At 46.7% G+C, this 23,638-nt stretch overlaps 1 protein-coding gene across 1 annotated transcript in view; it reads left to right on the top strand.

Moving 5' to 3' along the window:
- Positions 1-5,779: 5,779 nt before the first annotated feature.
- Positions 5,780-23,638, top strand: part of PPA1 (inorganic pyrophosphatase 1) — a 38,540-nt gene continuing 20,681 nt past the window's right edge. Inside the window, exons 1-2 of the mRNA XM_036736914.1 lie at positions 5,780-6,025; positions 10,573-10,631. Coding sequence (XP_036592809.1) covers positions 5,962-6,025; positions 10,573-10,631 — 123 coding nt within the window. The 5' untranslated portion in view covers positions 5,780-5,961. The remainder of the gene's footprint in view (positions 6,026-10,572; positions 10,632-23,638) is intronic.

Raw genomic sequence — 23,638 nt, 5'->3', positions numbered from 1 at the left:
TCGCATGTGCTGGACACTGTACTAGGTGCTGGAGATACAAATTGATCAGGCACCTCCCAGGTGAGAGGCAGTGTGATGTGGTAGATGAAGAGTGCAAGTCCTACCCCAGATACATCCTGGCTGTGCAACTCTGGGAAAGTCATTTAGTTTTTCTTACCCCGGGAGTAAGAGTTGCAGAGAAGGTGCCGACTTGCAATAGTAAAGGGAGTTTTCCCACATGGGAGGTCCCTATATCAGTGAAGTCCCAGGTTCAGGCCCTTTCTTAGCCATACCCTAAGCTGCAAATACAAAGAATAAAATGGTCCCTACTCTCAAGGAACTTGCATCCTAACAGAGGGGACAACCACTACATATGTATGTCCGGAAAAAGTATTAAGGAATAAGTACAAGGTCATTGGTGGGCACTAAAAATTGGCAGGAAAAGCTTCAAGGAAAAGGTCGTGTCTGAGGTTCACCTGGAAGGAGGAGGGTGGTGGTGAGGAGACTGTGCATTCCAAGCACAGGAGACGGTCAGTCCTGGGTTTCAGGGAGCTTCCATTCTGTCAGGAGGCATGAGGCTCTCCAGACTTAGCCAGCAGGGCTGCTGAGCCCACACTCAAAAACTTTCTGGCTTGGCGGTAATAATGATGAGGATGGCAATGGTAATCAGCTTAATTTAGATAGCACTCCATTATCTCATATGAGCCTCCACAGCATCCCTGTGATGCAGCATCCCCATGTTCCAGATGAAGAAACTGAGGTCTAGAAAGGTTTTATGACTTACCCCATCACACAGGTAGGAAGTATCTAAGGTGGATTTGAACCCAGGTCTTTCCTGACTCCAAGTCCTGCACTCTAACCACTGCGCTATATGATTTTAGCAGAGCTTTTGAACTGGGATTATATCCTTTGTGAATCCAAGATCAAGTCTCCCTGTGAGGTGTATATGTGGTTAAGTGGAAGATTCAGGTGTGTCACAGGTTAAATCATGCCCTGAAGTGACATATATCATCGGCATCTGGTATGATGTCGCTCATCTATGACAAAGATATTCAACTTCTGGCCCTGGCATTCAAGGACCTTCACTCTCTGGATTCAGCCTCCCTGCCCAGCCTCTATTTCATACGACTCTTCTTCACGTCCTCTGAGTTCCCACCAAACTCGATGACTCTGTCTCCTGGTCCTGACCTGCTCTTTCCCACCTTCCACACTTAAAAGAAACACCTCCCAGTCCCTGTCCTCCACTGTTGAAGCAGGATTCTTCCAAGGCTCAACCCCGAGAAGCTTCCGCTGCATTTAGCGGGTGATGGCGATCTCTCCCTCCCCCAAGGTCTCCCCCTTCTCATTCAACCTTACACATTCTGCATCACCCCCTCCTCCAGAGAGTTTCCCCTGCCACTCATCTGGTAAATCTCAAGAGGTAAGAATCAAACCCAGACCTCTTGATGCTGTACATTGCCACCCTACCCCAGCTGCCAATGCCCTCATGGGACCTTGTATTTATCTTCTATATGCTTATATAAATGCTTGTTGATTCTATATTGTCTTCTCTGGGAGAATGGAAGCTCCTCGAGGGCAGGATCTGGTCCATTTTAGTCTCCATATGCCTAGTACCTCCCACGGGTAACTGGCCAAATAGCAGGTGCTTAATGACTTGTTGATTGATTGCTATTGCCAGCATATGTCTTGCTGAAAATCGAACCTGATAAGTTATGGGACCAAAGAAACTGTTTTCCTCCCCAGAATTACCTTTTTACAGCACTCAGCTCCCAGAGATTCAGATAGCAGGTATTTTAAATTTCTGGGAACCAGGTGAAGATGTAAATGGTTTGCTGTTATACAGAATTGAATCGTCAAAAAAAAAATGCTCTCCATTCTGTGCACTTGTCATTGTAGGATGTAAGCTTGTCAAGCCTGTCAAGGTAGAAGTCTAGGGCCCAGACCCAGGCTTTAGTGTTTAACATATGCTTTTAGAAAGAAAGAAAGAAAAAAGCAGCTGCTGTCAGATACCCATGAAGGGATGGTTATGGGTAGAAAAACCTCTCAACATTGTTGAACTGGGTAAATTGATCTGTCAAATGGCCAATGGCCCTATTGTTGAGGTTTAGGGGTGCTGGGATCCCAAAATAGTGATATGTGGGTCCTACCCGTATGAATTTGATCCAAGCCTTTGGGGTGGGGTTCCAGACCCTATGCCCCATTACTATTAAATCACTCTGTGTGAGGAGAGATTGCTTTCTCTCCTTCCCCTGACTTCCTTTATAAAAAGTTGTTGAAAACTCCATTCTTTCTCCACTCCAGCCCATCGTTATCCCCAACACCATATTTATATCATCATCATCCTCCTTATCATCCTCCTCCTCCTCATCATCATCATCTATAATGCCCTAATGGGCCTGTTGGGGTCCAATTAATTCTGTGCTCAAAGCTCCTGAGGGCGTCACAGCCTCTCAGAACTGGCCAGGAATTCGGAGGGGACCAGCGCCAGATCACACCTGCGCAGTGGTCCTCCAGCCTCTGCTTGGGATCCTTCAATGGAGGGTGGTCCCCTATCTCCTGAGGCAGCGCATTCCATTTTGGGATCGTTCTAATGATTAAGATGCTTTTCCTTATATACAGCCTATATCTGCTTCTCCATAAGTCTTACTCATATTTTTCTTCTTCTGGCCTCTGGCACCAAGTTTCCTATTGTCAACGGAGGAAAATGTCCTCTCCTTCACCTGGCATTCAATGCCTTCTATAATCTGGTGATCTACTGCCTTTCCATTACATTTCCATCTATTACCTTATCTCCCAGTTCTTACTTCCACTCACCCAATGCTCTTGCCAAACTGTCACCTGAATATGTCCAGTGATTTCTGGTTTCCATAATTTTGCTCATGCTGTTCCCTATGCCTGGGATGCCTTTCCTCCCCCAAGCCCGTTATGACATTCCTACCTGTCAGTTAATATCTGTTTCAGATGACACCTCCTCAGTGAGGCTTTCCCAGGTCACCTCTGTCTCTTTGTGTCAGTCTGGTTCTGTACTTTCCTATTGCAAATGTTGTGTAATGTTGTGCATTATAGTGACTGTGTTTATGTTATAACTCCCTGCCAGGGAGGGCAAATGCTGTGCCCACTATCGAAGCTTTGTCTCTCACCCAGTGCCCCTTGCCTTGCCCTACCCACAATAGGTGTTAACAAATGTGTGTTAAGTTAAAAAAAATATATTGTTCAGATGTTTTGGAAATAAGATAGATAACATTAATGTGAGATTTTTAAAAATGCGTTCCCGCCGCCCCCCAGAAGAACATTTCCATTACATTTGTGCTGCTTCCTGAGAAAACTCAAGTTTCCTTCATAAGCTGACCCTTGAAACCCTCGGGATTTGCTTCCTTACTCTGACTGTGGCCTCTTCTGAAGGGCGTCATGTTATACTTTATGGTCAATAAACTCGTTACAAAAGTCACTTGGTGTTTCTTGGTCTCCTGCTTTCTATGACACCAGAAATTCACCATCTTTGGTTTTTCTCCACCCCAAGAGGAAGGTCACCTTCCCCAGCTAAGGTCCAGATCCTCCTAGCTAGTCCGAACCCCAGAGTCGGCGTGACGTCCATCTCTCCTTACTGCTCTCTCTATAGAGTTCTGAGGCTGACACAAGTCTGTCCTTATACACACCCCGGGAGGGAGACAGCGAAGATTGTCATTCCTACTTTATAGATGTGGAAACTGTGGCTTAGGAAGGTGAGACAAGATGACTTGACCGCAGTAACGAAGTCCTGAAGCTCCATTTCTTGTCTCCATGCCTCGAATGCCCTCCCTCCTTGTCTCTGCCCCACAGAACTGCTCTTCCTTTAAGATGTAGCTTATGCATCATCTTCTGCAGGAAACCTTTCCTGGGTTTCCCGCTGCTAGTGTTCTTCTTACCAAACTAGCTTGTACTTAATTGCTTTGTTGCATTTATTTGTTTGTTAATTTTTTATTAAAACAAATATTCATATTTTTTTGGCTTAGTGAATAAAGTGAGAGTTGGAGTCAGAAGACTTGAGTTCAAATGTGACCTCAGATATTTACTAGCTGTGTCACCCCAGGCAAGCTACTTAACCTCCATCTGCCTCAGTTTCCTATCTGTGAAATGGGGATAATAATAGAGCCTACCTCTCAGGGCTGTTGTGACGATGAAATAATATTTGTAAAGTGCTGTATAAATGCTATCATTATTATATCATAGAGCTCCTTGAGAGTAGAGATTATTTCATTGTATCCCCTGTGCGGGTACATAAAAGGTGCTTAGTAAACTGATTAATTAAAGCTGGGACTCAAGCCAGGTTCTTCTGACTTCAAGGGGAGCACTCTTTCCAGCAGGATCAGAGATTTGCGGATTTTAGAGATAAGAGGGACCTCAGAGACCATCTAGTCCAACCCTTACATTTTACAGCTAAGGAAACTGAGGCACAGAGAGGGAAATGACCCATTCAAGGTCACTCAGGGAGGGTCAGAGCCCAGGTCCTCTCACTGGAGGTTGCTGGTTTTTTCATTGTGTCCTGCACTGCAGCATATCATGACACTTCCAAGCCCTGCCCCAAATGAGCAAAGGCTCAGAATCGCAGATTGTTTGAGCTTCACCGGACTTTTAAACGTCATCACATCTGACCGGGAAATTACAGGGGACAGAGGTTAATTGAAGTCATTACTGAAGGTCACACAGCTAGGTCAGGGCAGGGGCAGGTGGACCGGGAGCACAGCTCTTCTGACCCTGGGTGCAGTCCATGCACTCTGTAGCACAGGGTCTACACATAAGTAGGAGTTAAGGCCCCCCTTGGCTCAGCTCCTCTTTGAGGCAGCTTTTCTCTTACGTAAGGGAAAGTTACTGACTGACTCTGGGCTCCCCAGAGGAGGACGGGAAGAGGCCTGGGAGGTTTGCTGGACTTGACCCTGATTGGGCCTCCAATGCAGTCAATCAAAGGGAGGTGTCTGGGTTGGTTCATAGGTCACTGGGCTCTGATTTCCTTGCATTGAGCAGGCAGCGGAGAAAGGGAAAGTTGTGGGATATTGCATCATTCCAGTGAGTACATAAGTAGGAACCGAAACTGGAGGTTTTCCCAGACCCAGTCTCTGGTCCAGAAAGCAGAACTCGCAGTGAGCAGAGGAGCCATCCAGCCCTGCAGAGCACCCCGAGCCCGACCCTTGCTCCAGGCAGGGAGGGCCTTCGCCTCCTGGGCCTTGATCAAAATGAAGAGGGCTAGGGGCCAGAGCCTCAAGGGGGTGGAGGCTGTGTCTGTCTGTCCTCATCTCTTCTGTCCTTGGAGGGATCCTGGGATTTACTGCTGTGTATTTCCTACATCCCTTAGAAGTTATTGACCCCACTTTCCAGATGAGGGGACTGAGGCAGACCGAGGGGAAGTGACTTGCCCAAGGTCACACAGGTGTAAGCATCTGAGGTCACATCTGAACTCACTTCTTCCCGACTCCCACACTATACGGGGTGTCCCCAAAATCTTAGTGCAGTTTTATGCTCTTAAAGCTTTCACATCCATATTTTAAATAATTAAGATTTTAAAATGTAGCAGTTGAAACAGCGTGGAGTCGTGCCACTGCAAAGGAGCCAGGCCATGGGCTAAGAACTGCGGATACCCAGGAGGGGCGGCTTCAACAGAGAATGCGGTAGGAGCTAGCGTGGCACCTGGCTTTTACAGAGAATGCGGTAGGAGGAGCTTGGGGGCAGTGCCCAGCACTCAGCTAGCGCCGGCAGACACGCCGCGACACCAGAGGAAAGGGCGGAGCGAGGCGGGGCGGGGGCGGAGCGGAGTTTGCGCCTGCGCAGTGGCGAAGGGCGGGGCTAGGGATTAAAAGGGGCCGGCTTGAGCCGTGACCTCCAGCGCCTCCGCCTCTCGCTGTCCGGTGCGCACGCGCGGCCGGCTGACGAGCCCTTGCCGGGTCGGAGCAGGCGTGCGGAGGAGGCTGCGGGGCGTCGGGCCGTCGGAGTGGGCGGGCGAGCGGCGCCATGAGCGGCTACAGCAGCGAGGAGCGAGCGGCGCCCTACAGCCTCGAGTACCGGCTATTCCTCAGTGAGTGCCCGCGGGGGCGCGCTCCCGACAGGCCGCGCGCCCCCCCCTGCGCGCCCCCGCGCGCTCCCGACAGGCTGAACGCCCCCTCCCCAGCGCGCTCCCTCATTCATTCATTTGTCGGTCTGGGCTGGGGCCACGTGGCCGGCGGTGCGCCGGGGGAGGGGCTCACCGCCCTGGGGGAGACCGAGGCCCAACCCTCCCCTCCCCTCCCTCCCCCCCCCCCCGGCCGCCTCTGGAGCGAGAGGGTCTTGACAGATGGGGAAACTGAGGCCAGAGAGGACGAGGGAGGTCCCGCCAGCCCCGAGCGGCCAAGCTCATCGCAGATGGAGGGGCCCGAGGAGCCGGGGATCTGGTCCAGGCTCAGATAGTCCCAGCGAGGGCCGAGGTTTGGGACGTGCGGGGAGGGCCGGGCCAGGACAAGCCCACAAGCGGTCGATCAGTCCTTGGCCAGGGCCCCCTGGGATTCCGTGGTGTGTGCCCCTTGCGTGCCCACTGTGTGCCCGCTGTATGCCCGGGCAGCAAAGTGACGACCAGAGCGAGGGGGACACAGCGGACCTCCAGGGTCTGCTCTCACGCCTCCCCACCCCAAGCCAGGCTGGGGGGTGCCGGGCTCCTGCCTGCTCCCAGCTCCTTCCCCCCCCGGGGCGGATGGACCGGCCTTAGTCCGTGCCCGGCAGTCTCCACGTGCCCATGCAGAGCCGCTCCGGGGCCTGACCCGGAATCCCTTCCAGAAAGGGGCTAAAAGAATCCGCCTAAGGAGATTGTTCGGGTTCAAGAGCCTCAGGGGAAGCTCCTGGCCTGGGGAAGGAGGGGCCTCGGCCACACCAGGGATCCTGGACCCTCTGTCTGTCCGAGGACCCCCTGTTGGAATAGTGACATTAAATCCATAAAATAAAATACAGAGAAACACGAAGGGGCCAGAGGCTGGTGAAAGCGGCCACTTTGTATAGGGCTCGTGGGGCTGGGGGATCCAGAAGACCCCCCTCAGCCCTGGGGATCATGAGGCTTCAGTCCCGTGGACTGAGAAAAAGCCCAGACAGACTTGGGGGTGTTTAGGTAAAAAGCTGGTTATGGGAGATGACACGGGGGAAAAGGGAGTGAATTAGGAGCCCTGAAGGACTGTCCAGCAGCCTTGGGGTCCAGGACCAGCTGGGCCCACTCTGGGTTCCAGGTCTTTATCTGTAACAAGAGCGGGTTGGACTCTGACCCCAGTTCTATGATCCTGAGCCTTTGTGAGAGGCATCGTCCTGCTGGCGTCTTTTACCACGTTCTTCTCCAAGATTAGGGCCAGGGCCCAGGTAGGGGATTTCATGGCTTTCCCCCACCCAGGGAGCTCCTGTAGAAGTTGTGCCCTCTGCCAGAGCAGGGTGGCATCTCCTGCACGTAGTCTCTAGCCCCAGAAAGCTCCCCGGACCACTGAGGGGTCCCACACTCTGAATGGTCAGAAGTGGGACTGGTGCCTTGGAGCCTGGCTCTCTATGCACTGCCCAGTGGACATCCACTCTCCAGAATGACCAAATGCCGTCAAAGGCTGAGGGCCGCAGGGATGGAGAATGCCTCATTTTCATAATTTTTCCAGGTCCTTGGAGGTTTATGAAGCCCTCTCCTGAGAGCAGCCCTCTCAGAAAGGGATTGCTGTGTTTCAGGGGAGGGGTCTGAGGGTCAGGCTCAAGTCTGTGACTGTGGAATTGGAGCCGGCCCTCCTGGGATGGTCTTTCTTTTGGCCTGCCACCTTGGGCAGCTTTCTGCCCTGGAAGTCTTCACATTGAAAGTAGGCAGGGACCTGAGGGATTCGCTCACTTTATAGGACAGGAAGTCGAGGCCCAAGCTGCAGGGCAGGTCCAGGGCCGTATCCCAGTGAGCGGCGCAGCCTCCGAGTGCAGAGGAGAATTCTGACCACTGGCCCACACTGTCTCCAGCCTAACACCCTGGGAGCAGAGAGTGGTGGCAGTTACTCTTCTCATCAGACTTTTATGGTGATGGCATAAAGAAATACAGATGCATGGCCTTCCTGGCCCTGCACTGGAGGATTTTGGGGAGGATGTTGGAGGGGAGGAGCTGCACCTTTGAGAGGTAGAGATGGTAAGATGGTAGTGGGCGGGGCAGCAGGGATGGGGATGGGGTTGTGGTGAAACAGGCTCTTCTGTTGCAGGGATTTGGAAGGAAGAAGGAAAGAACCTCACGGGTTAAAAACAAAGCTGCAGATTAAAAGCATAGTAAACTTAGGTCCACAATTACTACCCCTGTGAGGGGCAACCTGGTGCTGGGCTAGTAGGTGGGCCTCGAGGCAGAAGAGCCGGCTTCAGGTCCTTACTGTGCCTACTGTCTAAGCCTGGGTAAAGCCCTTCATCTCTGCCCCCAACAGCTGTGGATTCCAAGTGACTGAGAACAGAGTTTACCACACCCAGTGTAATCCCTGGTTCTGACGGGAAAAACTAAAACCAGTCAATTGGGTGCTTACCTGGAAGGAAGCAGGCAGTAGGAGGCAATGGTGTATGTGTGTTTTATACTTCCACCAAGTAAAAATTTCAAAACTCTTTGCCAGAAGCAGCTGTCATCTGATTTGATAGAGTGCTGGGCCTGGAGTCAGGAAGACCTGAGTTCAGATGCAGTCTTAGGCACTGTGTGACCTTGGACAAGTCACTTAGCGCTCCCCTCTTTTTCCTGATCTGTAACTTGGGGATAACTATAGCACCTATTTTTCAGAGTTATCAAGGAAAATGAGACAATTTTTGTTAAGCACTTTGCAAATCTTAAAGCACTATATAAATGCTAGCTATTATTATTAAAAGCAATGAAAGAAACGGGGGGGGGTGGTGGTGGGGGAGTGTTATATTTCGTTTCTACATAATCCACATTTCCCAGTCTGCCCCTCCCACTCCCAGTTCAGCAAAACTAAACCATGAGTTGAAAAGGTTTGCCCTGTGCAGGTTTCCATACCCATAGTCCCCCACCTCTGCAAAGAAGTGAGGAGGCACCTTCTCATACCATGCTTCAGAATGTAAGAATTGCAAGGTCCTAGAACCACCACCAAAAGTTTTAAACTAGAATCCTCAAATGCTTGCAGCCTTAAATGCATATCATAAATGTGTTTTCCTAAACCATATTTGGACTAAGTCCTTTGTAAAGTAAGAAGGTAGCCTGGTTCGGACCAGCCCGGTCTGGATGGTGGTGACAGGGTCTTTCAGCTCTATCAGCCTTCCCAGTCTGATGTCTTTACTGCTTGAGTCTGAAAGAATCTGTCAGATTGATGAGTTTCAGGGTAAGAGCTGGACAGGACCAGACCTACCTACCTGCTCTTTTTATAAATCAGGCGCTAAGCTTGGCTGTGGTAGGAATGCAGTTGGCTTTAGAGGTATTAGTATTTGTAAGGTCAGGTTCTTGTCTTCGGTTAATAATGTATTATAAAAGGACCAGAAGGAAGGAACTGCTGTTTCTTTTAGAATAAATATAGAATGTAAGGTATCTCTTCATCTTGGGAGATTTTAATTTAGCAGAAATCTAATTCATAGCCACAGCATCGAGTCTCTGTGGAATGAAAAGCAAACGACTTGTGAAGTTTATCTGTTTTTACGTGGTAACAAATTCTCCCCTCTCCTAGAGTTTGGTAATGCTTGACGTGTTTGGTCTGTCCTCAAGTTTTGTCAGCATCGCCTCCCCATTTTTTTCCTTAAAGACCAGGTCTCCCTCTCTTGCCCAGGCTGGGAGGGCAGCAGACCATCCCTGGCCCTGGTCCAGGCCCATGTTCCATTGGCTAGAGAGCTTCATCATGTTCCTTTTTCCAGCCTGGGCCAATTCCCCCTCTTTGGGCAGATTGGTGGTCCCAGGTCTGGGGATACCCCTCATCGGTTCTGGCCTTGGAGTAGGCATCCATTTGCTTTAGCCTTCTGCAGCTCAGAACTCCCAAAGTCCAGCTATCTGCCGACCAGCCTCCCTCTGTATCCAGGGTTACAGGGGTGCACCATCACACCTGGGCCTCTCCTTTTCTGTTATTGTGTTTACTTCAGGGACCTGTGATTTCATCTGTGGGCTCACTCCCCTCCATTCCATCCCTTACAGGGCCAGAAAAACTCATCCCCCAAGTCCAGATACCTCTTCCAACTTGGAGAGACTGGATCATGAACAGAAGAGCCCGTGGTTTTCTAAACCTCATGATTGTGCAGATGTTTCTTTCAGTTCTAAAATTCTATAGTTTAGTTTCATTTGACAATTAAAGCCTCAGAATTCATGTTGCAAATAGTTCTTTCTGTTTCTGGTAATCATAACTCTGAAAACCATAGATTTAGAATTGAAAGTGATAGCTCCTCAGTGGTCATCAAGCCCAGGGAGCTGAAATGCCTTGCCCCCATTCCCCAAGGAGGAAATGGTGGGGGTGGGGCAGTGCTGAACCAGGGTCCCGGCCTTCAGGTGCTCTCCTCATCCTACTCTGCTCGTTTTCAGATAACTCACAAAACAGCTTCTCTGCATGTGTGAATAAAAATGCCTCTGTTGTACAAATTTGGGGTTCTGATTAGTAGTACTGCTGACTGGTTTCTTTCATTTTGCAGAAAACGCAAATGGAGAATACATATCGCCATTTCACGACATTCCGATTTACGCAGACAAGGTAACGTATGTTTTTCTGTTTTTCCTTTTGGATGCCCTTTCATAAATTCCTCACTGGAATTTGTTTCTAGCACAAGGAGATGGCACAGTCCATTGAATGGGGGGGGGAATGTTCATATCCTCCCTGTGATAATCACTCCCCCTGTTACCTTGGGCAAGTCACTTCCTGTGCTTGGGCCTCAGTTTCCTCATTTGTAAAATGAGGGGGTAGACTCTGAGACCTTTCCCAGCCCTAGCTGTGATCCTTTTATTCATTGCAATCTCTGCAGACTCTTCCCTCAGGGAGGTATATAATGTTTCCTTGTTACAAGAGAGCTGAAGGCACCACAGAATTTGACTTTTGAAAAAGTATTCAGGAAGTCTTAAAGCCATATTCAGTGAAAGCTGCAACTATAAACTGATTAAGGTAGCATTGAAATAGAGGCTGAAAAAAAATCTAGCTCTAAAAGACCTTTTGTCTGTACTATATAATCAGCGTAAACTTCAGAGGGGTTTGTGGTTCTGAGATAAACCACATAGGGAGTTTTAAGGAGAAATGGAAAAGGTTTTATTTACATAAGGGTCATCCAGAACCTAGGGCACCATTCCAGACACAAATTAGGGAGCGGGACTAGACCTGTGGGATTCCAGTGGTGTGGGAACTCCCAGGTGAGGGAACTCTCTCCACCAACTCAGGTCTGTACACTTTTGGGGGAAGAATCAGTACTTTGGCTCATTTGATCTATAGCCAGCAAATAGAGTCCATAAAAGTCTTAACAGGGTGAGAATGCTGGGGGGATGTATGCATTGTGAACACAAAAGAGATCAGTAAGACTTTGTTTAAAAGTCAAACATGGGGGCAGCGAGGTGGCCCAGTGAGTAGAGCACGGGCCCTGGAGTCAGGAGGACCTGAGTTCAAATGCGGTCTCAGGCACTTGACACATTTACTAGCTATGTGACCTTGGGCAAGTCACTTAACCCCAATTGCCCTGCCTTTCCCCCCTCCAAAAAAAACCAAAACCTGTTCATTTAAAAATCAAACATGGGCTTCCCCACAAACCTCTAAAAGAGAAGGTTCTTGCGCTCCCCCATGTAGGAGCCAACGTTCTCCCCTTTGTTTCCCACCAGGAAAGTGAGCCACCCCTTCTAGAAGCTTGGGGGGACAGGGTGGGAAGCAGGGTCATTATTAAAGTGATGTCAGAATAGCGTTTGTGTGCCTGTTGAGTTTTGTTTTAATTCAAACAAGCAGGATGTAGGTCCTCAGACCTGCACTGGTTTATTTATTTTGAAATTGTCTACTCAAATAAACTTTCTGATCTGGAATGATACCGTTCAGGCCTTTTCCAGAATGTTTTGCCTCCAGACTTTGGTGTCTCCAGGGACTGAGTTTCCACCACATCCAGTAGAAATGAGTTTCCTTTTCAAGGCTGGGCCCTGACCAGGCTTTTGTGAGCCAGTGTTTGGTCACAGCAGGCCCCAGGGCTATTCGTGGTTTGGTCGTCTGGGAGAAAATGCCTTTTCCTCTTGAGCCTAATTACTTCTGAGTTGCAGGAGGGATTAAAAACTTGAGCAGTTGTTTTGGGTTTCTCATTCTCCTCTGGTGGCCACCCATCTGGGGGCCTCCTAATAGACAAATAGCAGTTTAAGGGGTCCTCTCCCCTTCCTTGGCCTCTTTTCTGTCCACCTTGCCTCATGCCTTCCTTACTTTTAACACCTTGACATTTTCCCTAACTGTCATGGGATCCAGTCTCCAGAGCTGGGAGGGACCTCAGACCACCTAGTCCGACCCCCTCCTTTTACAGATGAAAAAAACCAAGGCCCAAGGAAGTGACGTGACTTACCCAAGATCACACAGGGAATAAATATGAGAGGCAGGATTTTGGCCCATGCCCTCTGACTCCAGACTTGGCCCCCTTGGCCCTGTCCCATGCTGATGGGAAGCCTTGTCTGGCTCCAGGCTGTTCTTTTCTGTTCATCTGTTTCACTCTTGCTGTGGAATGCAGCCTCTTGGTCACTGATGGTTAGTAGGAGGCTGCCTGGGCTAGCCACCAAACGACCTCTGCTGGCTCTCAAAGAGAGATGAATACTCCCCTGAACCCCTATGATGGGGGGAGGGGGAGCCCCTCCCCCCCACCAGTAGACACTCACAGAGCCATCTTTATACAGGAGTTTGGCATTGACACCTGTCTTGGGGAGAGAATGGTGGAGCCCAGAATTGTAGGTCAGCTTTGTTCTGGAGGGCACAGGGCCTCGTTCTAGGCCCGCAGTCAGATAGACTGGTTGTTTGTCCAGGAAGCTTTGCTCCAGTTTGGAGCTGTCCGCTTCATCGTTTACTCAATTACCTGTTACTTGAGAACAGGCTGGGCTGAGCCTGGAGGCAGTACAGGTGGCTGGCCTCGGATTGGGACATGCTCCTCTTTGGAAAGTTCCACGTGGTGTTTCTCCTGCAGGTCTGATTATTTCATCAGACTACCTGGGAGACTCTTGTCCTCTCTTAAATGTCATTATTTTCAGAAGCAGGTACTTTGCTAGATTTGGAGTCAGAGGACCTGGTTTCAAATTCTGACTGGGTTATTTTTTATGTTTGTGGTCTTGGGCAGCAAGGTGGCACGGTGGATAGAATATTGGGCTTGGTGTCAGGAAGGCTGAGATCAAATCCTGCTTTAGAGCCTAACTGTGTCACCCTGGGCAAGTCACTTAACTGCTCTCAGCCTCAGTTTCCTTTGTTGTAAAATGGCCTCTAAGGGCCCTTCCACCTCTGAATCTATGATCCTATAAATTTAACCTCATTGGGCTGGATTTTCCTCCTGGACCAACTCTAAATCCTGTAGAGTATCTCATTTATGAGGGATCAGTAATCAGCAAGATGCCCCTGAGGTTGGCACCCCATGATCATGCTGACCTCCCCTCACCCAGACCGGAGATTCAGCTGTGATATCCGGGCTTGTTGCCTCTTCAAGTTTCTCAAAAGGAGGAGATTATGGAGATGGCCTAGGCGAAGAGCACAGGTTTTATCTGGTGTGCACTGATAGTGGCATGGGCATAAACCGAGGGCTTCAGAATGACTTGGGAATTTTCTGGGAAACAGAGGGTTTAATTAAAGCACAGTCCCTCAGATGACTTCTGGGAAGCAGGAAGTTCTTTTAAAAAGAAAATTAATCTTTCTGTTTCTGGGCTTTCCCTTACCCCTTGATTAATACCTCTTATTTATACCTTTTTATGTTTTATAATTTCCCAGCACTAAGCCCCACCTCAAACCCTACCTTGTAACCAGGAAGGTAGAAGCTGAAATCTGTCCTCAGATTAGGAATCCTGACTTTATGGAAGCAGATCGTTCAAAACTTTCTCAGATAACTGAGCTTTGCCCTGTTTGGCTTCACTTTTTACTCTTTACACACAGTTGGGTTAGCTCTGATGTTGTACGTTAAACTCACTAATGTTGTACTCCTCTCCCCGACCCGGACCAAATCATCCCAGAGACTGATTGGCTATCATCTGCACTTGGTGTTCTCTAAAGTGTGAGGAGGGAACATCATGAAAACAAGCTCCCATTGGCACATAGACTATCTCACTTCAGCCTTGCCACAACCTTGGGACGTTGGTAAGACCCATGTTACCAACGTGAAGCCATTTGCCTATGCTCAGTATCAGGCCCAGAATGTGAATTGAAGTCTCTCCTAACTCTGGGCCCCATGCCCTTTACACATGCCACATGGTCTGTTTGTTCAGAGTGTTTGCATGTTGTCTTCTCCCCTATTAAACTGGGAACTCCTGGAGGGCAGGGACTGGTTTTTGCCTTTCTTTGTATCCCCAGGACTTAGCACGGTGCCTGGCATAGTTAGTAGACACGTCATAAATGTGTTTTTGGTCGATTGAAGTAGGGGTTCTTAACCTTTTTAATGTCTTAGCTCCGCCCCCCCGGCCTACAGACCCTTCCCTAGAATATTTTTTAAGAATTCATCTTATTTTTAATTAATGGAATAAAACAAGCATTTCCACAACATAGTATCATTTTTTAAAAGATGATTGCACGTGAAATTGCAAATTTATTATGAACAACTTGCTACTTCTTTTAAATATATAATAAAGTTATCAGGTAGATTTCTTCAACATTCCCCCTTTTTTCCCTCCCCCCTTACCTACCCTAGAGATGGCTACCATTAGACACAAATATGTATGTGTGATTTTATGTGTCTGTGTGTGTACATACACATGTGTAAAATCATTCTGTACTTCTATTTATCAGTTCTTTCTCTGGATGCAGATAGCATCTTCCTTCGTATGGCCTTTGTAGTTAATTTGGGTGTTTATGATAGTCAAAATGACTTATTTGCTCAGAGTTCTCAAAACAGCATTGCTGTTACTGTGTACAACATTCTCTTGGTTCTGCTCATTTTGCTCTTCATTATTTTGTGTTTTTTCTAAGATAACTGAGTTCATCATTTCTTAATAGCACAGCACTATTCCATCACAATCATATACCCCAACTTGTTCAGCCATTCCCCAATTGATGGGCATCCCTGCAATCTACAATTCTTTACCACGACAAAGAGAGCTGCTATAAATATCTTAGAACATACAGATTTTTCAATGTTTTTAAATGCATAAAATAAAAATATATAAAATTGCCAAGGAAACCAATTGAATATTGGTTTCTTTTAAATACATTGGTTTCTAATAACACTGAAATAGGGTCATCAGAATATTTAAAAACATATTAATAGACTCCATGTTAAGAACCCCTGCTCTAAATAGCCTATGGAAATAATAAGGATTTATATAATTAGTAAACATTTATCAAGTGCCTGCTTTGTGCCAGGAATTGTGCTAAACTGTGGGGCAAACAAAGATAGGCTAAAAACACCGTCCTTTCCCTTGGTCAACAAGCATTTTTTAATGGAACTATAGGTTAAGCACTGAGCCAAACTCAGTGGCCTGAAGAAGTATACATTCTAACAGGGTGCATGAAAGGGAGCTGAAAAATGGTAGTGAGGAAGGTACCAGGCCCAGGGCATGATGCAGTCTGGAAGTGTGTCACCTGGTGAGAATTGATGTCTTGCCTGGGCTCCCTTCTTCAGTCAGAGGATACCTCCCTGGTGTGAATGCCAGGGCTGCAGTGAACTTTCAGGATGAATCCATTTCTGGGGTACCATGAAGACGGCCCTCTGGATTGCAGCTCAGGGAGCTCATGTTCTAATGAGAGAGGTCACATGCAAACAGCTGTGTACATCCAAGACATAGATATATATTTACAGGATAAATCGGAGGTAATATCAAAGGGAAGGGAAAGCCATGTAAAGATGGCTCCACTTTGAATGGACCCAAAGGATTTTATTCTAGTGAGTTTTTAATGAGTTCTGGGCCACTGGGTACTTCCCTCCCTTATTAGCAATACTTCTTAAGCCCGAGAGTCTGATAATGAAAGCTCGTTAAAAATCACTGATTCTCCTCTGCTTAGGATTGATAACAAGAGCTGTTGTTCTTCTGTGGAGACGTGTTGTAATCTTCCTAGTCCCTTGGCTTCATTTCTAGAAGCTGAAACCCACTTTGAAATCTAAGCGAAATACTCTCAAATTCAAACTCTTTTCTTTGGGCCTAAATGGGCCCAGGCTGCCTGAGATGGAGACTTCCTCCTGAGAAAGTGACCGTCACTCAGGAGCTCAAAGCTCCCATCTCTTTGTCCAGAGGAGCCTTATTAAAAGAACTTTGTTCCCAGAATGTGTGAGGTGCGACTAGATTAATATTTTCTGTGCTTTTTCTTCATGAATGAAGGACTTCAGAATTTTCTGTTACAAATTACCAGTTTAATCAGAAATAGGCAAATCTATAAATTGAGTAATTTATTTCTTTTGAGAAAGATCTTGTTTCTCCCCATCTCCCCCCTTCTCATGTGTAGCCTAAAGCAATTTCCTGATATCAAGTGGGGCAGATGGATGTGAGAGAGGTCAGACAAGTGAAATTAGTCATGAATTCACATTTTTCATATCCTTCTTAGATCAAAAACTCCTTCAGACCTCTTTCCAAAACTCCAAACTCTTTTTGTGCTCAGACCCCACTTACTTAAAATTTCTCTTCCTTTGTTCATAGATCCTTCCCAAACTGCCTCTGTTTTCTTTCATATTCTGATGCCACATTTGCTCAGTCCCTTTAATATTTCTTTTCCAGTCATATTCCACGCTACCAATAGAACTAATCTTCACCCCACTGAATTTCTTTGTAAATTGGCAAAAAGTTTTTCTTGGTACAATCTTGAACAATTGCAATACTGCTGCCTTTGTGTTTCTTAAGAGCTCATAAACAAATGGTCTTACCCAGTTTCTTTTTGGTGACCTTGGTTCTAATTTTCTAAACAAGTTCTGTCATTCACAGAAGAAAATACAATGATAACAATAAAACACTCTTCCAAAAAGTAAATTTTACTTACTCTTTAGTTACTCCCTGATTTAAACAAGCTTTTGTGATCAGAGAAAGAGTTAATAGTTCTCAGGAGAACATTGCACACAGTAACAGCAACGTTGTGCAATGGTCAACTGGGATAGACTTAGCTCTTCTCAGCGATACAATGATCTAGGCCAGTTTCAGAAGATTCATGGTGGAAAATGCTATCCACGTCCAGAGAAAGAACTATGGAGTCTGTATGCTGACCAAAGCATGCTATTTTCCCTTTTTTTAAATTTTTTGTGGCTTCCCCCTTTTGTTCTCTTTCTTCTTTCACGGCATGACTAATGTGGAAATATGCTTACATGATTGCACAGGTATAATCTATATCAAATTGATTACTATTTTGGGAAGGGGGGGCGGGAGGAAGGGAGAGAGAAAAAACTTAAAATGTTATAAAAATGAATGTTGAAAACTATCTATACATGTAATTGGAAAAAATAAAAAATTATTTACAGAAAACTATATAGGCAGTTCTTCAGTACCAGAAAAATTTAATCTGCAAAATGCAACCTTTTTTTTCCTTTCTCCCAAGAATTCACCTTCCTACCATAGCACTAAAACAACAGATCTGTCGCTCTTTAGGGAGAGAGTGATAGAAAGTCTAAGGGCTATTCCCATGCAATTTTTCACGTTTTAATCTTGTTTTTTCCTTAAAACAAATCCTACAGAGTGGCACCCCAAAACTCACCAAAATATTTCAGCATTTATAAAATGTTCAAACCACAATTTAGAAATTCCACCACAAATTTAGTTTGAATTAGCTTTAAATGCCATAAATCCCTGCAAGCTAGGGAACAAAGATTGCAGCTTTTCTTTATCTCTTGTCTGCCTTCTGATTTGGCTAGAGTTTAGAAAGGCAGGGAGACAGATATTCCTAGAGAAAAAAGTTTTCATTCTTTCTCCTTTGGCCGACCAGGCCCCAAGGAAAAGCTAGTTTGTCTCACAACAGGTAACAAGACAGACACAAGAACACTTAAAAATTGTGCACAAGTACCAATCCCTGTTCAGGCCAGATTTGGGACTTCATGTCTCAGACTAATTTGGGTAAGGAATGGGTTTTTATCATTCACTGTTGTCTTTTCAGGCCCTATTTCTAGTTATCCCCTTCTGGCTGAGAAGTGTCTCTTTTCCAGACTTATTGAGGGGCTTCCCCGATCCCTTTAGAGTGGGAAGTGTTGTACTTCCTTCTCGCCAGTTAAGGCCCAGGACTTAACCTCTCTTCCTGCCAGTAGCAGTGAGTGACCTGGGACTTACTTTATTACTTCCCTAAGTGGGTACCACTAACATGCATCTCTTGATCACTCCTTGTCCTGAGCCAGGAGTCTTCCTTGGATGAAAAAATGTCTCCAAGGGACCTGTTCCTCAGGAGGATTTCCAGGGTTTTCTATTTGCCAGTTATTGTCAAACAGTCTCCCTACATACAAACAGGACATTGAGATAGATAAACAAAGGTGCAATTTCTCCAATAGTGTAAGGGCTTTTACCTTGGCTTGGAAGAGTTTTTACGAAGAGGGAAGTCTGGCTTCTGGGATAGTCCTCTTTGAAGAAGTCCTTCAGTGAAAAAGAGTGCCCTAGGAGACTGGACGAGGAGTTGACATCCCTTCTTCAGCTTCCTGGCTGGCTTACCAACTCTCTTGATGTACATTAAGGTAAACTGAGGCAACAAAGTTACAAGCACATTTGGTTTGTTGGTAAGGCTAGCAGTTATGTATAAAAGGGGTCTTTCACTCCTCACCAAGCCCTGGAGGAAGGCTCAAGGATCATTTTTACAGACAAAAGGAGGAGCATCTGAAAAATAGAAGGCAGCATCATAGATGAATGTGATTGGTTACAAAGCCTAAAATCTCATAGGCATGGGGGGCAATATGATTGCATGGAAATCAGGAATGTGGGGCTAGCAACTCCTTCCATCTTGTTGCTAGGAAATTCTCATTGATTAAGTCGACCTATAAGAATAACTAATGGTACCTAATTGGTCAAGTTCAACTAGTGGTATAAAGATAGCAAGTTTCTTTTAATTCAAGTGATTTATAGGAAACTGAACTTTAAACCTAACTGAGAAAGGAAGATTAAACTTCTGAACCTATGAATTTTGAACTTAAAGACAAAAAAGCATGATGTAGGCAGTTATACATACTGGTGGTGATACAGAAGAGAATCAACTACAAAAACAGAGACCATATCAATTTTATTTTCTTACTGTAGAACTTGAAGGAATCCACAGAAGCCAAGAGGCTTAGCTGTAGAGAGAAAGGGAGGGAAGAAGAGAGGGGGGTGGGGGTCGGGAATGGATATTCTAGGCATGGAAGACAACCAGTGAAAATGCCCAGAGGCTGAAGGTGCAGGGTCTTGGAAAAAGTAAAAAGTGACCCTAGGACCAAATCACAGTTGGATCACTGAGTCTATGGGGCTGGGGGTGCTATGTAGTAAGACCAGAAAGGTTGGGGCAGGGGATGTTTTATGAAGGGCTTTGAATGCCAAGCACAGGATTTTATGTTTGATCTGGAGGTGATAAGGGACCACTGGAGTTTATTAATTAGCAAGGTAGCATGGTCAGACCTGAAGTATAAGAAGATCACTTTATTAGCCCAGCGGAGGATGGATTGGTCTGGGAAGAGACATATGGCTGTTGAAATGGTTCAGATGTGAAGCGATGAGAGCCTACACCAGGGGTGTGATGGTGTCAGGAGAAGGAGGCAAATACTATAGATGTTGTAAAATGGGTAAGCCTTGACAATAGATTGGATAGGGTGGGGTGGGGGTGGGAGGGTGGCGGTACCCTTGACAGTAATAGGAAAGCCAAGAAGATGGGAGGGTTTGGGAGAAGGAGTGGGTGTAGTTTTGGACATGTTGAGTTGAAGATACTTAAAGGACATCCAGTGGAAGATGGCCAGTAGGTGCCTGGTGTGGATGGCCTTGTGGAGGATATAGCCACAAAGGGGAGGAGAGATGGGATGGTAGCCAGCAAGGATGGGGATCGAGGGATGGTTCTCTGCGGGGGAGATGTGGGCATGTTTGTAGGCAGTAGGGAAGCAGGCAGTAGGCGGTAGACGGAGAGGTTGAAGATGAGTGAGAGTGGGAGTGATAGAGAAGCCGGGATGGAATGGGATCACGTGTACAAGCAGAGGGACCTGCCTTGGGAAGGAGAAGGGCCACCTCTGTGTGAGATGTGGGACTGGAGGGGGAAGGAGAAGAGGAAGCTCTCAGCAGATGAAAGGATGTAAGGTTCTCCCTGAGGGAGGTCTGGGAGGGCTGCTGGGGTGAGTGGGAAAGTCATTCCGTTAGGAGAAAGATTACCTTGCTGCAGTGAGCACCCAGCTGAGATTATGCAACATGCTTTTGTGATTGGTAGTGTATTTCATCCTGGGTCCTGTGGAATCATGTGAAGTAAGAACTTTTGAAATATGTCCTAGAAGTTTGCCCAGACATAAGGTTAGGCTTACTGGTCCATAGTCTGGAGAGTCTTTCCTCTTCCTTTTGCTGGACGTCTGCTTGTCTCCCATCCTGTCGCCCCCTTTTGTGGTCTCTGGCGCTTTCAGAAATTCTCAACAGTAATATCCCCACATTCTTTCACTGCCCCGAGGCTTTAAACTTCTCTAGTGAAGCAGGTGTTCTCTTAACATCTTTTGATTCTCCTTTATAGAGAGAACGTTGAGGGAGAGCCAGTCTGCCTGCCCTCCTGCACTGTGGGCTGTGGTCTTGGCCTTTCCCTTCTTTAATCTCTGTCTCACCTCCAGCTGCTTTAAAAAGCCCTTCTTTCTTGTCTTTACCGTTTCTAGACAGTTGTTTGTCATCCTGGGGTTTCACCCTGTTAACATTGTTCTTGTAGAGCCCCCAGCTCCTGTCTTCACACCCAGTTAGCAGTTCCAGACTTTTTTGGGCTCTGTCGGGGTCTTTTCCAAAATCTGCAGCAGAGAATGCAATTCTAATGCATCTTTGTGGCATCTTTCTCATAAGCTTCCCATAATGGCTACCTTTGTTGGCCAGTCTCCTCCTTTATTAGTCTAGATCTGGTCCAGAATGACAGGTTGATTCATGAACCTTTTGAAGAATGAAATTGGCCTTGAGATAAACCAATGATTCATCAGCCATTTTGCTTTCTTCAGAGCGAGGGTGGATGTTTGTAGAAGTTCGATAGTCGGGATTCCCCTTATGGGGGTCATGTCGTGCTTCAAGGCCAGATTTGTGAGCCCTTTGCTAAACAATTCCATCCTTCCTCCCTGCCCATTTGTATACAGTATAATGCTACCAGAAAGCTTCTGTTTTATAAGAGCCTTGATGGGGATCTGCATGGGACCCAGAGGCTATCAAGGCCACCCCTCTTTCTGGAGATGGTGGTGGAGATGAGGTGACCTACTACATAGTGCCATAAGCATCTGCTTTGTCAGAAGGACCTTCCAAGCTGATGAGATCTCAGATACCCTGGACCAGTTTTTGATTGTGGGCCGAGGAATCCACTCAGTCTGAATGAGTGAGATCCCTGCCAGGAAGAGTTTATGGCAGATAAGCTCCAAGGGCCTTTTTATCATTCACATTCCGTGGCCTGCCTTTGTAATCTGTCCCAAAGATCTGTTAAAGAGCTTAGAGAAGTCAGTGTTCTCTGGGAGAGGCCTCACATTCCCAGGATGGCCCAGTCCTAGCCACAGGGGGCTTAGAGGTAAGCTAGGCCATCCCCCTCATGACACTCATGCTGTTGAATGAACAGAATGCAAATGGTGCTGATGGCCTGGTTCTTAAAGGATATGAAATTTCCCTTAAACTAATGAGGTGTCCTTTACGCAGCTTATTTAAGAAGTCCTTTTTTTTTTGTCCTCATATTACTGGCTGACCTTTCTGTGGTACATTGGGGCTTGCAGATTTTTTTCTGTGCATTATTTCATTTGATAATCCCAACGGCCCTGCAATTCGAGTACTTCATAGTACACGTAGAGCCGAAAAAGACTTCAGAGGACATTTTACAGAAAAGGAAACTGAGTCCCAGGGAAGTGAAGTGACTTGCCCAGTGTCATCCAGGTGGTGGGCTCAGACCTCAGCTCCTCTGACATCACCACATTTACATAGGAGGTTAAGTGAACTGGCTCCAGATCGCATAGCTAGGAAGCAAGTGGAGGAACCAGAATTCAAAGCCAGGGCTCGCTTCTTACCCGTGGCTTGTTTCCCTTGCACCCTGGGCTGGCCTCCCACGGCCTCTTCAGATCTAGCTGAAGAATAAACTCCATCAAACTAGTTGCTAGTAGACATGCACTGACACCTAAAGACACCACAGAGCATCTTTACTCTTACCTGCCAAGGAAACATCCAACTCTGAAAGTGAAAAGTGATAATAGAGATTTAGAGTAGGTGGGGGCTCCTTAGAGACATCTCTTTGAGTCCTGTAGAATCGCAGAAGCAGAGTCTCCTGGCATGGGGTAACCTGCCCAGATTCAAATCTGGCCCGTAAGCCCAGTGATTGAGCACATGTTTACTATGGGGCTTGCTAAGTCTGGCCCCTGCATTGCCTGCTGACCCAGGGGTGTGAAGGTTCAATATGTTCCCATGATGAGACAGCAAAATAAAGGGCTAAGATACCAGAAGAACTGTAATGCCCAATATTGTATCAGTCTGTTAGACAAGGGAGGTCAGGGGTCAGTGGTGGGGGAGAATAACTGAGAGGATAAGGAGTTCGGGAATACATGCATGGGTGGGTGGGTGCATGGATGGACTGTGCTAAGTACTTTTCAAATATTATCTCATTTAAATGAACGAAAAGGAATTTGTTAAGCCCTTTCTCCACACTGGGCGTTGTTCTAAGAACCTAGGAGTGTGAAGGAGAGACAGGTGACCCCGAGCTTTACAGAAGGAGCTGGGTAGTAGGCTTGCTTCAGTGTAAATGACCCATTAGAATGAGGGCTGATTTAGAAACTGGGAGAAGGTGATGTGATCAGGGAGATGCTGTATTAATAATTTGGTTTCCAAGGTAACCATAACTGCACTGGAAGCAGAGTCATGGAGGGCACAAGAGAGACTCAGCACGAGCAGATCCCTCCCCACCCAAAAAATGATAATTTTTTTTCATTACTGAGCCTCATAGCCTATGACCAGTTTGGCACCTTGGAAATCTCCCAAGAAAATGGGAAACCATGATCCAGGTATTTTATTTGCTGGCCTGAAATAATCACCCTTAATAATATTAATGCTTCTCTCTGAAATTCTCAATAGGAAAGTGAGGACTGTGATGCCAGAGGAGAAGGGGTTACTAGTCAAAAGAGAGACTGTAAACCCAGGCTAGAACTAAGCAGTCGCTGAAAGTCATTGCAACCAGAGAAGAAAGGCACAAATCCTTTTCTATTAAATTTTGCTTCAGACGAGAGCTTTTTCTGATGTTAATATGTAAGTTCAGGTGATTAATGTTGGATCAATGTTGCAATTTTCAGTAGTTAGTTTTTATAGAAGGAACACCGGCTAGGTTATAAGAGGGATGTTCTCAGATATCAGTTACTTCCTGAATAAGTCTACATGTTAGGTGGATGTAGCATTCAGTCATGGTCCTGACATGGGGCCTAGAAGAAGCCCACCGTTGTCTGGGTCACTCACCGTGTATAATCAACC

Source organism: Trichosurus vulpecula, chromosome 8 (assembly GCF_011100635.1).
Source record: "Trichosurus vulpecula isolate mTriVul1 chromosome 8, mTriVul1.pri, whole genome shotgun sequence".
NCBI classification, from domain to species: Eukaryota; Metazoa; Chordata; class Mammalia; order Diprotodontia; family Phalangeridae; genus Trichosurus; species Trichosurus vulpecula.
This window is presented reverse-complemented; position numbering and strand designations above follow the sequence as displayed.